Consider the following 15,188-nt stretch of genomic DNA (forward strand, 5'->3'; position numbering starts at 1 on the left):
AATGCAAAATCTGTCTGTCTGTCTGTCTGTCTGTCTGTCTGTCTGTCTGTCTGTCTGTCTGTCTGTCTGTCTGTAAACCTGGATATAACGTCTAATTTAAAAAAAACGAGTACAATGTACAATTAGCTAATTTTTAAAAAGTTTTGTGCCATTACTATCAACTTCAAGTTCATTGTACTAATTTGGGGGAGAATATACCTTGAGTGGAAATTATAAACCTGGACAACTCTTAAATTTCTCCTAAATTTAGTTTAAACTAAGTTTTGTTTCGTTTTTTAAGTTTAGTCTAAGTTTTGGTGGTGATCACGTGTTTGTACCTCCATGGAGACAGGATTTGAAGATTTGTGATTGACTGCTTCAAAACTGTATGAAAAACACACATTAACAGTAATAACAAGTTATTGTCTGTCACGATTTAGATCATGTTCCTGTTTTATTTTGAAAGGACTTCCGTTTCTGACCACATCACATTAGTTTCCGTGTTTCTTCTGGTTCTCATTACTCACACTTGCCTGTCATTTGTAATCACCTACCGGTATTTAAGCCTCAGTAGTCACCCAAGCCAATTGCCAGATTGTTGCGTGTACTCACCACTACCCAGCGTTACTTACTTTGTTGACTCTCGATCCTGATCCTGTTTCTGACCATCGTTCCTTGAATCCAGCCTGATCCTCGTCTGTCCTGTAACTGTGCCTGCCTGGTAATTATCCTGCTTGCTTCTGACCTGATTCTGTCTTGCCCTGAACTGTACCAGAGCCGAGCCTGCCTGTTACTGGATCCTGTGTATTTTTGACCTGAGATTGCCTGCACCTAGCCTGTATCGACACCGAGCCTCACTGTGTATGACCCTGCCTAAACTGACCTTGTGTGTGCCAAAATAAAGACCATTATAGTATATTCTATCCTACGTCTGTCTGGAGCTGTGCATGTGGGTCTGTCATCTCTACAACGCTGACATTATCTATTTCATTTCACTAGCAGTATAGTGTAGACACCATACATTGAAAAATCAACGTATGACTAGTTCGAAATAGAATATAATGCTGTATATTTGAATTCTTAGTTTGTGGCATTACACAACTGTTTGGTACTATATGCATAGTATATTGGCATAGTTACAGTATGTCTGATTGAGAGTTGCATTACAATGGGGGCTTCCATTTATTATATTGTAGCAACCCGGGGGTTCCAGGTTGCTGAGCATTGTGGGGGATGTATGGGTTGTGCAGCATGGTGAGGGAAAATGCTGTTGGTTTGGGTGACCCTCTGTGCTACGATGTATTCAGGTGTTCCAAAATAAAACTGGGAAAAGACCATCTGCTCTCGCTCTCTTTCAGCTTCAAGCTATCTGGGGTCGTGTGGTGTACGGAACACAGATAGTCGTATTGATAGGACTCAGAACTAGGGCAGTTACTGTGGCTGCAAAAGTTGCTGCCGCGTGTCATCACAATATTCAAATTAATAATGTAAAACCATGTTCTACTGTCTTTTATAACCTGCATTGGACCAGTCTTCTGGTTTCTGCCTTTTGATTTAAAATAAAGAAGAACAATACATTTGATTTAAATTGAATTAGAAATCACAGATAAAATTTTGCTTTGACTTGACCTAGGGATACTTCCCCGCTGAAAAGCAAGGTGATTTATAAAAATTTGACATTTTATTAGCCAAATTGTGCAAAACCATTTACTGTTGATGGTCTGCGTCCAGAGAACAGAAAAAAAGTGGGACTATTATGTGAATGTATTATGTTGTGCTGAGAGTAAGGGCGCTCAGTTGAGTAAGTCCTGAACGAATCATTTCTGTTTTCTGTTCTGCTGACTGAGCTTAAGCAGCTGCTACCATGTGGCGAGAGAAGGTACTGCACGTACTGAACGATTCGTTCCCTGAGAGGACTTGATCCTTCCAAGTCATGTAAAAGATATATATATAACTTATATAAGTTATATATATACGTATATAACTTGTCTCCGCTGTACGTTGGCCCAGACAAGTAACCATGAATATCAGACTGTGCAAATACTTGGTAGAACTGACTTTATAATGAAAAATCCAGAGCAGGCCCTCCGACCACTAAATATTAGTGCTGTACGTATATGGCGGAGAAAGGGGGGGGGGCACAATCCTGTTCAAGCTGTGTGCACTTGAGACATAGCAGCCTACTGTATATCACTCCATTCAGTGTGAGCACGTACTCCCAAGCTCAGAGAGAGCAGTAGATTCCTTGGTGGAGTACAAGCACATAGTTAATCGTTTCTCCACTACTTTTATTCCTTTCAGGTCCGATGCTCACTCCTCATCACATTAATAATATATACAGTATAGTGCGCTTTAAACCATCACTCTATGATTGTAGGGGTAAGTGCTGCATATAGCCATGTAGACAGAACCATTATAATAGTGTATAAATATTTTTTTCCTATATACCACACATTACATGAGACTCTCTGGAATGTATCTACTATAATTTATTTATTGTTAGAGCAATGAGTAAGCTACAGTAACAATGGTAAAAAAATTACAGAACAAAAAGTGTTGTTTTATTTTAGCTAGAAAGTCATCAAAATCATGTAAACACAATATTTCAGCAGGACCAACAGTAAATCAGAGAAGCTTTAAGTTTGTGCAATCACACTGAATTATTCTTCCAGATATTATCAATTTGAAAGATGTTCGAAACCAACTGTAAAAAAAAGCATAAATGAACGGGTTGAGCACTGAATTACACAGTGCCAGCCAGGTAAGTAATTCAAGCACAGCATATGGTAATGACACATTAATGAGAATAAGAAGAGTGGTACAGATGAAATAAGGCAACCAACACATTAAAAACACTCCCATAACAATAGTCAGAGTTTTGGTTGCCTTTCTCTCCATTTTACTAACATTATTTCCCAACTTTGTGCTCTGGATTCTAAATACTTGTCTCTGTGCCACTTGGAAAATCTTCAAGTAAACAGATAACATTATAATCATTGGAAGATAAAATGCAAAAATAAGACTCACAATGCTGAGCAGTTTGACTCGATTTAAACAAATTGTTCCACAGTTATTTTGTTGTGATCTTGAAGTAATCATACTGACTCCAATAAAAGCAGAAACAGCCCAGCTCATCAGCGTCATGATCACAATAACTCTGTTATTCATTGTAAATCTATATGTCAGAGGTTGACACACTGCATAATATCTGTCAATAGAAATACAGCATAAATGGAGAATAGAACATGTACACAGCGATGTACCAAAAGTTGTCCGTATTTTACAAAACATATCATAATGGTAAAGACAGGCAGTTGTAGAGAATTTTATGGTTAGAGGACATACTAAAATTCCTACAAGCAAGTCAACCACAGCCAGAGAGAGAATCAGAGAATTAGTAGGAGTATGGAGCTGTTTAAAGTAAACAATAGAGATTATTACAAGAAGGTTTCCACATACTGTAACAATAGATAATGACCCAAGAAAAATATAAAGTAACATACATAATGCATGCATGCTTGTCAGTGTGTAAGAGATATCTATTCCAAAGCAGGAATTTATGTTAGTGATGGAAGATCTGTTAACACTCATTTCCAATCTGTTTAAATGCATATACAGTATAAGTTAAGTGTCAATGCACAGTAACATTACTAATAGACTGATAGATTTATACCATACCAATTTATACCTGTATACAGATGGAGTCTGGGTTTCAAGTACTGATAGTTGCCCACTTCACCACTGTGACACTAGTTACACCAGCGATCATATGAATAACATGTATGGTTGATACAAGTTTACCTTGTCCAATGACATTCATTCCCTTTCTGCAAGATGCTATGACAACAGTGACGGTTAGCAGTGTGTTACGTGTATATGCATGTAATGTCCACAAGCCACTATTTCCATGACAGTCTTTGTAGTGATGCATCTGATGTGAAACTACCAAAAGTACATTTTTAGACCTTTAGTAAAACTAATTAAGCTTTTTGTACACCCATAGTGTAATTTATTTATTGTGATTAATTATGTCATTTAGGACCTAACCAGTCATAATTGACCTGAATCATATCTGTTGAAAGATTAAATATGAGTTACAGTCGTTTTCCAGCAGCACTTGCAGCACAGTCCACTATCTTTTTCCCAGGCACCATACACCAGTCCAGTACTTACCTGCTTCCTCATTCCTGCAGAAAAGAAAAAGTAAGATCTACTACTGCTATACTGACACTGACATCACATATGGAGGGCTTAAATTATGAATAAATAGAACAAGGAATAAATGTAAAGCACTTTGTGGACAACAGGAAATTTTACACTAGCATATTAAATTTGGTTCTAGGTTCTGCCCAAACCAAATTGAACCTTCATATAAACAATTATAATGGTATATTACAAGACTTATGGCATGGTTAAGTGGTACAATATTTCAGAGTCAGTTTATTTGTTTGCAATTTAGGTGTAGACTAACTTTACCAGCATACGTTATTTATTATTATTTTTTAAATTATTTAATAAAATGATTTTATATTTGAGTAATGCCTCCAACACTCCAGGCATAGGCGACCTAGGCATTCACCTAGGGTACTATCTGCTGGAGGGGGTGCCACTCCAAGCCTTCAGAAAAAAAAAATAGTTTGCTGTCTATGTGCGGGGTGGGGGGTGGGGTACCCAAAATCATAATCTCATAATCTTGCCGAGGGCACTGATAGGGCTGGTACTGATCACCCCTGCAGTATACGGTATGCTAAAAGAGGAAATCATAACATCCTCATAATAGTTGGGAAAGGTAAAATGAGGACTGGGAAACACATGGGTACTAGGCCACACTAACTGTTTGGTTTATTACAAAATGACTAAATACAGATTTGCTTTTGTGAAAGTAATAGCTCATCAAAGAAACCTCTCCAGGCAACAATATTTGTCATTGTAGCATGTTTCTAATTACATTCAGGGGTTAGTTTGGATGATCATGCTAATTTCAGTCATGTATACTTTTACTCATTTCTGCAATTCAACAATATGCCAATGCATATTTCCCGACAGAAATCATGTTGTGATCAATACCACAGGGTTGGGTTCAGTTGCTCATACAGTACTACACTGTAAGTTATATTGAAAGGGAATAGCGACAATGCATCATTATAAACACATTAGCCAGTTATAAAAGTCAATAAATAACATCAGCTTATTCTACATACTGTAGGAATAGGTTTGTTTCTTGGTTCTGCAGCTTGTTCTGTGGTTCTGATTCTGTAGCATATACAGTAATACCCTCGTCATCTAGCTCAACTCTGTACAAACTGAAAAAGACAAAATCTTTCCACAGGACAGGGTTGACACAACCCAAACAATAACAGGTACAACCTTTAAATTATGAGACAGATATTTGATATTAGTAGAAGGGAAAAATTAGTTTCTTTCTAGAGTGAGTGACTTTGCTACCTGACACCTCCCTAATTAAAGGTGTGAATCACTGTGGGGTCCCTTGGTCCCTGTTCTTGTGCTGGTAAACATGAGTTGTACTCTGTGGAAATCTTTATGAGAAAACCAGCAGGCAGGAATTTAGAAGTAGTTAGGCTTCATAACAAAGATGAGTTCAAAAAGCATAATGAATGTAATTATATTTTGCAGAAAAAGGATGTTTGCAGAATCCTTATGTATTTGTTTTCTTTGGTCTTTTCTGACAAACTTCAACTTACAGACAGACGTATGCCTGAACTGCATAATTCCTATATGGAATTTGTTTTCATGACAAACACACCATTGGATCAGTTATGTCCACAAAGCATATGACACTTGATCAGCAAAACATTTTAGCAGTAGACCCTTTATTAATATATGCTAACTGTAGGAATATACATATCAGTTATTTGTATTGTATATTACGCCACCTGACTCATTGATTTCTGAGAAATTGATTTCTGTTCAGTCATGCCCTTTTCTGCCTTACATTTACAGTCACGTGAATACACAGCTGTTTTACAATCAGGTCGTAAGTTCAGTATATAACCACCAGCACTTACATTTGTTCCCTGCCAGATTGTTTTTGTTTTTGAGTTTTGTATCCGTTCCAGCATTCCTTGTTTTTGCCTGCCTGTTATCGTTCATGTTTTGGACCACGTCTTGAGAGTTTGGATCACCCCTACCGGTACCGTAGCCTTGCTTGTACATGTTTTGACCTACTTACCTGTTTTGACCATCCGCCTGACTGCCGCTTGTGTACTTTTGCCATTCTGCCTACCTGGTTTGACCTGCGCCTGTAACTTTGACCATTCTAAACATTAAACGTTCCTTTTACTTATCTGGACGTCTGCTGAGCTATGCATATGTGTCTGCCATCTACGTTCACACTGCATTTGTGACAGTACAATGTGGCCAAACTTGAACTCAGCCAGTTCCCCGTTTGCTCAAGCCTAGTTTGAGATTGTGAGGAATGTTTCATCATGTCGGATTCCATGGGGCCGGATCTGCTGGAGAGCTTCCGGGTGTGTTATGGAGATCTCCTAAGGGACGCCACAGAGGCGCCCACCATGGAAGCCAGATTTGAAGCGCTCTTTATGACCTAAGGGACTTGGTTAATAAGGATCGATGGGTGCTTGACCTACCTGGTGTGGGTACGTTGGAGGAGAATGTGGTAGCAGCACCTCAGCCTGCCCCAGTCGCCGCTCTTCAGCCTGTCACAGTTTCGCAGTCTGCTCTAACTGCAGAACCTCAGCTTGTCGCAGCACCTGGCCATTATGGACCCCGGCTGCACCGGTCTCCCTCTTTGTTGGACCTCTGCTGCACTGCGTTTCCTGCCACACCTGAATCCTACAGCCCCGGCAAACGACAGCGCTCCAACCATGTCCAACTTAAGCTCCAGCTCAGCCACGCCTCAGTCAAACTCAAGCCCATGCCCCAGCCCAGTCCCGGAACGTGCACGCAACGCATCTTGATTCTGTGCCGTGTTGGCCCAGGAGAGGCCATTCTGTCCCGTGTTGGCCCATAAGAAGCGGCCATTCTGTCCCCCGTTGGCCCGGAAGAGGTGGCCATTCACAGCCCTGTCGGCCCCGAAGAGGGGGTCGTTCGCAGCCCTGTCGGCCCCCGAAGTCCACCCATCCATCCATCCATCCATCCATCCATCCATCCATCCAGTCCACCGCCTATTCTCATTGGATGTTAATGTATGTGTATGTGTGTATGAGCACAAACAAGAACTCATAGTTTGCTATTTCATATATTGTCTCCTGTCTATCAGCTTGGTACTGGATGTTTTTTTTTTCAAGTGCATTATGTGTTTCTATTTATATGTAGGTACAATTAGGGTGTTGTTTTCTGCTCAGTGTTTTTATTATTATTTTTTCAAATAAATAAAACAAATAAATAAAATGCATTAATGAAAACAATTCTGAAAGGTGATGCCTCATCAACAATGCAGAGTGTAAGATGTTGAAATGGTCATTAATACAATAATAAATAGTCAATAATTCCAACACATCATAAATGGATTAAACACTCGTGTGATTGGATGTTATGCTGTCTAAATATACTTACTGGTCACTTTATTAGGTACACTTTATTCATACTTAATTAAGTACATGTTGAATTAAAGCCAGTGAAAAAAGATTTCTACTTCTACTCTACTCTAATTTGTTGTCTTATGGTATAAGGTGATTCTGATCTTGAGGTGATGGTTTGGCCCTCATTCATAATAGCCAACAACATTAGCATTAAGGAAACAGTGAACAATGATTTTAACCCTTACGAAGTCCTCATGTTCTCAGGTGTTTCAGCTGAGCAGAATACTAGGCGCAATGAATAAACTCCTTTTGCAGCCTGTGTCCAGTCCCTGGTCCAACCATTCTGCATGTACTCTGTAGTTGCTTTGCTTTTCTCTCTCTCTCTCTCTATCCCCTCACCCCAACCTGTCAAGGCAGATGGCCGCCCACATCCAGCCTGGTTCTGCTGGAGTTTTTCTTTTCTTCTACTTCTTTTCCTCTTACACTCTTGTGTAAGTTCTTAAACCTTACTTTGTAAAGTGCCTTGCTGCCCAACCTAGTTATGATTTGGCCCTATACAAATAAAATTGAAATTGAATTGACATACAGTATCTTAGCACCCATAGCAGATACTGCTACTACTACTGCACTATATAGTGAAAGCTACTACTTATATTGTTAAGATTACATCATATAATTATTGACACAATAAAAAAAATATTTATTAAATTCAGTTTAAATGAATGATTAACAATTATTAATGAAATACAACTTTTTACTTATAAAAGCATGCAGATGCATATATCCTGTATTTCACCATATTTATTTTAAGCACTCTTACACGTGTAATCTACAATTATCAGAATGTTTTTTTATCAATACATAATAATATTGTGGCATTAAATGCAATGCAATACATTTTATACATTAAATAAACAAATGCATCATATGTGTTGTATTCAGATCTGTATCTTTTCATAAAGAATGTTGTAGTGATCAAATGCATGGATACAAACAGAATGAATAAATGGGCTCATTTTTACTACTGATACTTTTGTAGTTGTGTCATAACTTTTGTTAATTTAGGTTTTCAAACAATATGCTAAGTCAGTTTTGCGTTAGCAAAATCACCTTGAAATATTTTTCCAGAAACAATGATTCTGAAAGCTGCTCGGAACCAACTGTAGAAGAAAGCGTAAATAAAAGGATTAAGCATTGAGTTTGACAATGTAAACCAATTGAGAGTTTCAAACACTGCAGGTGGCACCGAGACATTGTGGAAAAGCTGGAAGCTAAAGCACAGAAAGAAAGGAGTCCAACACATCAGAAAAACTCCCAAAACAGTAGCGAGAGTTTTAGTGGCCTTTCTTTCCAGCTTACTCACAGTGGATCCAAATGTTCTCATTTGACAGCTCTTGTTCTGTATACTACGTGCCTGCCTCTGTGCAACAAGGAAAATCTTTAGGTATATACATAACATTATGATCACTGGGACATAAAATCCCAAAATAGGTCCCAAAATATTTGCAAGTAAAATATCAATAAGACAGGACTTTTCACACTTTTCATAATTAAATTCTGAAACTAAAAAGCCAATAGCCACTAGAATGGAAATACCCCAGGTCACCAGAATCATAGTACCAACAACATGAAAACTCATCTTAGCTCTGTAGGTGAGAGGTTGACACACTGCGTAGTATCTATCAATAGAAATACAACATAAATTCAAAATAGAAGTTGTGCTCAGTGTTACATCAAAAGCGTTTCGCAGTTTGCAATATAAATGCCCACGATCAAGACAGAAGCTCACAGTAAATCTGGTGTTGAAGGGAAACACTAGCAGCCCAACCAGCAGGTCAGCCACAGCCAGCGAGAGGATGAGAGAGTTTGTAGGAGTGTGGAGCTGCTTAAAGTAAATAATAGAGATTATAATAAAAAGATTTCCACATACAATAACAACTGATAAGCAGCCAAGATAAACATATAACAAAACACATGCTGTTGAAGTACTGTTTATCAATATGTAAAACCTCTTATCTAATTCATAACAGAGAGGTATGTGGTCAGCAGCACTGACGTTGACAGTAATCTCTGGTGCCATACTGTACTTCTGTGTTCCTGCAAAACATTTTTCCATTACAAATAACAATTCATTTTGCAAAAAAAAATGCACTGCATTAATTCATTACAAACAATAACATAATATTATACCTTTTAAAAGCTCAGGCAGGTTACACGTAAATGTTAATTGGTGTCTTTTCTTGCTTCAGCATTGTCCAAAGCCTTTGCTTATATAAGGCTCTGCCTGCTTACTTAAATGAATACATTTGGCAATCGTCCAATTAGAAGTTGGACTTCACCAACCATCAAATGAAGGTTGCAGAGAAGAATTCACTGTAGCAACACCTTGTTCTGTATTTTCTGCATAAAATGGGTCATTTTGACCAAATGAAAAATTGTAAAAGTTAATTTTTCTTATCACTTAAAATTTTTGCGATATTAATATTTTAATTCCTTTGGCTGATTTCAAAGAGTGAATGTCATTACAATGAGGACACTTGGTAAAGGTGGTAATCATTTATTCCTCCAATAAGACACCTCGGCAGATGGTTTGCCGTGGGCAACTAGTACAACTAGTGCTTCCTGGTTTCCTCTGTACCTGCCCCAACGGGGTCAGAATGAGAGGGGCAGAGCCAGGCTGAGAGGGGGCGTGGTCATGTTTAGGTGGGGGGGGGGCGGAGCTAGCCTGATGGAGCGCAACTGCTGTCCACCATTGTTTTTCCTCAAATACTGTACGCATACAGAACGAATTTTCAATGGCCTGAGGTCCCGCTGTAGATTTTTTAGAAGACAGCGAGTTCTACAGCACAGTATGATGTTTGTGGTGTACAGCGCCGACGAGTTACGCCGTTTGGAGGACCATAGCCACTAGTCGCACACACATGAAGAAAAAGTCTGTTAAAAGCAGGTTTAGACAAACAGCAGTCTTTTTTTCAGACAGTGAAAACTTCCCAAAAAGCAACTGAAGCCCCACTTAAAGCTACACATTTCTTAAATAGAAAAAAGAAGGCATTTTCAGACTGGGAGGTTTTCAAAGAAGTAATGATGATAATTGCAAAAACTGTGCTTAAAAACAAAAAATATGGGAACGATGTAATCGCCACTCTCCAACTGGGGGCAACTACAAAGGGTCGAAGCTCTGTCGGGGAACTTGGTCGATCAGTTGTACCAGGACATCCAATGACGAGTCTCTAGACAGCAGCAGTACAGCACAGCAGATGGTATTTATAATTTTTTAATGGACTATACTGGGAAACTAAACTGTTTAAATTCTAACATGATAAGTGCTAAATATGTGTTTAAAGCTCAGATGAACATTTTATCTGTGCATTTAGACAAAAAAGTGTGCTGAAGTGAGTGTGCTGAAAGACAATGCTTGAGCATCTGAGACTTTTAGCCAAGTTGCAGAAAAGTATTCTCAAGTTATAAACAAACTTGGGCAAGAGTTTGAGAACAGACTCAACTCAACTCAAGAGCCAGCTCTTGTTTTTCAGGCTCAGTTCTCCTTTGGTCAGGTTCAGACTTTTGGCCCTGCATAGCATGGAGGGACGGGACTAACACGGATTACCTATCAAAACGTCTTATGGACACACTAAACCTGAAAAAAAGGCCTATTACTGAAAACAGGTTTCAAAGTGAAAAACTAGGACTTGAAAGCTTTTAGTTTCAAATTGTTTAATTTTGCTTTTAAGACATATGAATCCAATTTAGCTCCATAGTTTCAGTGACAACATGGCAGTGTAATGGCAAATTTGAATTTAATCATTGTTGTTGTTATATGTAACATGACAATTTTGTTAAATGTTTGTTCAGTAAGTTCAGTAAAATGAAAGTAGATTATTATATTTTACATAATTGATAATTTGAGCAAATATGGTTCATAGTAGTGGATTGTGACTATTGTAAATATTATAGAAGAAATCTGAAATATAATTCTACATATGAATATCCATCCATTTTCCAAGCCGCTTATTCCCTAATGCGGAGTCACGGGGGTCCTGGAGCCTAACCCAGCTGGCTATGGGCGAGAGGCAGGGTACACCCTGGACGGGTCGCCAGTCCTTCGCAGGGCAACACAGAGACAGACAACCATTCACACACACATTCACACCTACGGGCAATGGAGAGAGTCCAATCAACCTAACGCCGGAGAACCCGGAGAGAACCTACGGGGAGAACATGCAAACTCCACACAGAAAGGCACCAGGGCCGCCTCCGGGAATCGAACCCAGAACCTTCTTGCTGTGAGGCGACGGTGCTAATATTATAAGAGATTTATAAAAATGAAGTGTTCCATAATGATATTTATTCATGTCCTACCTTGTTAATTCAATGTTGATAATTATTGTGAGAAATCGTTGACATTGACTTCACATAGATGAACATCATAAACTATTAACAATAACATAATTTAAGATAAATTAAGCAAATTTGTGATTTAGATACACTTACACCAAGTAGAAATCTCAGTGTTTACATGTACATTATGTTGGGACACTTGTTGCCTCAATGTATTTAGTGCATACTTAGTGTGAGAGTGTTCTCAGGGCATTGGGTAAACAAACTGATTTTAAAGATGTATCTTTTACAGCCGTGGCAAAGCTGAATCGTGGCAATTGGCCTTCTTTCTTCTAGTAAAGAAGTCATGTTGGGCAATACAAGAAGGTGGATTAAGTCCTTGGGTGTTGTTTAGATTGAGTCAGAGCCAACGAGAACAACGAACTGAGCGTAAATAAGTCTCTGCTAAACACAGCTATCAGCAAGAACAGAAAGGGACCAAAAACACTACTACAAAACTAATGAAAATAACAAACCAGGAATTAATTAATTTCCTGTCTATGTAAATAGTTGACCCACCTGGTGTTATTTTAGTCGTCCTGTTGTCGTCACAAATTGTTGGTGTGTATGCGGTGGTGGCTGGATGCTACACCACTGTTACCTTTAAAGAGAGGAGGGTTAAGAAAGTGGCATTCCTTTTGGTTTCATTTGAGTTTCTGTCACCTGTGAAGGTTTGTGAGTGTCATGTGTTTTATGTTCCATGTGTAGGTTGTTCTGTCAATGGTTACGGAGTGTATTTAGTTAGCCGGCGTAAGACCGTGCTGTAGTTTAGTCCCAAGTCTCGAGTGATTGTCTTGTGTTTCCATGTTTAGGATTTTGCCCGTTAGGAACGGAGCATATTTTAGTTTGTCGAAGTAGTAGTGCTAAGGTTTCCTGCTTAGCAGTGATTTTCAGTTCTTGCATTTTTGTGTTGGAACCTAGTCCTGTTTCCCTGCGACCTGGTCGGCCGGCTGCGGCCAGGTGCACATTAAGGGTTACACTCAAACTGAGTGTTTTATTAACGCGGTGTGTCTGCAGCGTAGTGCACATAGGCCACAGTGCCAAACTCCTCCGCTCAGTGAGAGCGCGTTTCTCCTCCTGGCTCTGAGAGCTGTAGCTTCCCCACTCAGAGCGGGCGTTTGTCTACTCCACCGCCTCACGGCATCACCTCTCCTGTCCCAAGTCCTCAGTCAAGCCCGCCGGTTCGGAACCGAAGGGGCGAGTTCGTAACAGTAGGAGTTTGGCATGACGCTGGGAGGAGTGGGATAGGTGAAACCCATGACAGGACTTGAGACACCCTTGCACTCTACTAGATTTATAACAGACTCAGACACACAAGTCACACAAGACCTAAATAGATGTAGCTGTACAGAGGCAGCCGGTAAAAGTGTCTACCCCCACCGTGTTTGGGTTTCAAATTTGCCGCGTCAGTGCAAATTGTTTGTGCGTCAGTGTTTGTACTGCGGGAGGAGTGTGTTACGTCCTTCTGGCCTGTAGGTGGCGATTGACTCCCACTTTTGGTCCTAAAACATCGTAGTTGCTTCCGTCATATAGCCTCTTGTAGAACGACCAATGATCAGGTCTTTGGTGGCCTAGTGGTTAACGTGCATGGCCACAATGTTTTTTTTTGTCCAGGGTTCGAGTCTGGGTGGAAGCAGTTTTTTTTATTTTAATTATTGGAAAAACAGTGTCTCATCATCATCATGTGATCACGAGATGACAACGTTGTATTACTTAGTGCATGTATCGCCAAGACGCCGCTCTTATCCAACGCGCGTCACCTTTTTCCTGTCCCCCGTCAACAAGGACAGGTAGGAACTAATGTTGATGACAAATAAAATCACAGTAGCTGAAATGTCACGTTTCCCAAACATAAAATAAAAAAAATAAAAAGGAATACTAACTAAGGTTACACTACTACAATTTTAAAAAGTGAATAAGGATGATCTAGACCAGAGGTCTGCCACCGGTAACACCCACATTTTAAATGAAAAAAACAAACACTGGGAGCCGCGGAGGGCGGCAATATTATATTATTTGAGAACATTCAACATTTGTTTTTTAATCCAAAGAAGACATAAAAGTCGGGGCTCAGAGATCTAGCCGATGATAAAACATTGTCAAGGCATCGACAAGGACAGCTAACTCGCTTTTCCCTGCTTCAAACAGCTGCTGTAACTGAGAGCAACCCGTGCGGCATCACCGGTCAATCTGTAAACGTATTAAATTTTTTTTGTAAATAAAAATAATGTTTGCCCTGTTCAAACCTGCACTTCCATTCAACAGACGGACACGAAAGAGGGAATAACGAAATAAACAGCTGGTTAACTTTGTGGGAACATGGCTGTAGCTCTGCAATGACTTTATGTGGTACAGGTGAAAGCAGTAATAACGAAATAAACAGCTGGTTAACTTCGTAGGAACACCTTGTAGTAGGAACTGGTATATTTAGAAAACGCAGTAGTCCTAGTGTTAAGGTGTGTGAACTGGGGAGGAGACGGCAACAGCGACGGAAGAGCGACTGAATAGAGTTGATGTCTTCCCCGCTGACAGACGCATTCATTTGATAATGCACGTATCTTGGCTGACAGTTCAGTTAAAAACCACACTGAATCTTTATTAAACCGTCCCTGAATAACAAATATGAACTGCAGTTTCTTCCTTGATTATCCATGATTATTATGAAAGAAGCGCAAATCTTCGCCAGTCCAAATTGTGCAATTAATACTGTGTTTACAATAAAGGTAATAAATAATAATATTAGTATTTTTATTTTAAAAAGCATTGCATATTTTAAACGAATGTCGAAGTGCTACAAATAACTTAGACCAGAAAGCTACGATAAATACATACGTTTTTTTTTTCAGAGTAAACATGTAGAACAAACTACTTGCTGCATTAATGAGTCTTAGACCTGCAGCTGATCACGCCGCCCGATGCTGCCCAGTCTCCCACGGAGCTTTGTCCCGGAGCTGAGGTATTTCTCACCTGCTGATCGAGTAGTAGCAACACATTAGCATGTCTATGCGCCTCTATGAAGGAGGGGGAGGGGTGTGTAGATTTCCTTTGCGACTGTGAGCAAACATGAGACAAACAAAAGCTTGGTCGAACTCAGATCCAAGTCATCTGAGTACGAAACACATCACATATCATTCATTCTCGTGTTTAATTCGAGCGGCAGTCTGGAGCTCTCTGCTAAGACTGCTGCCCCGCGACCCGTCCACGGATGAGCTTCCATTAAAAATTAAAAGCAGTTTTAGCAGTTTGTTTTTCGTTTTTCTCTAAACGAAAAAAACAGCTTAAAATTCAAGTCCGTGTGTTTTTGTTAAAAAATATTTTTGTTCGGTTTAT

The 15,188-nt window shown here is 39.5% G+C and overlaps 2 protein-coding genes across 2 annotated transcripts; both read right to left on the minus strand.

The window, feature by feature from the left end:
• Nucleotides 1–2,541: 2,541 nt before the first annotated feature.
• Nucleotides 2,542–4,062, minus strand: LOC114850113 (trace amine-associated receptor 1-like). The gene has a single exon (XM_029142095.2). The coding sequence runs from the start codon at nt 3,589–3,591 to the stop codon at nt 2,605–2,607; it is 987 nt and encodes a 328-aa protein (XP_028997928.2). The 5' UTR covers nt 3,592–4,062; the 3' UTR covers nt 2,542–2,604.
• A 4,210-nt stretch (nt 4,063–8,272) lies between these two features.
• LOC114849742 (trace amine-associated receptor 1-like) lies at nt 8,273–9,929 on the minus strand. The gene has a single exon (XM_029141457.2). It carries the CDS (start codon nt 9,595–9,597, stop codon nt 8,563–8,565), a length of 1,035 nt encoding a protein of 344 aa, XP_028997290.1. The 5' UTR covers nt 9,598–9,929; the 3' UTR covers nt 8,273–8,562.
• Nucleotides 9,930–15,188: the final 5,259 nt, after the last annotated feature.

This window comes from Betta splendens, chromosome 24 (genome assembly GCF_900634795.4).
Source record: "Betta splendens chromosome 24, fBetSpl5.4, whole genome shotgun sequence".
Taxonomy (NCBI): domain Eukaryota; kingdom Metazoa; phylum Chordata; class Actinopteri; order Anabantiformes; family Osphronemidae; genus Betta; species Betta splendens.

What these genes read in the sequence shown, in the direction of transcription:
- LOC114850113 (XM_029142095.2), bottom strand. Translation starts at nt 3,591, where the DNA reads ATGCATTTAAACAGATTGGAAATGAGTGTTAACAGATCTTCCATCACT.
- LOC114849742 (XM_029141457.2), bottom strand. Translation starts at nt 9,597, where the DNA reads ATGGAAAAATGTTTTGCAGGAACACAGAAGTACAGTATGGCACCAGAG.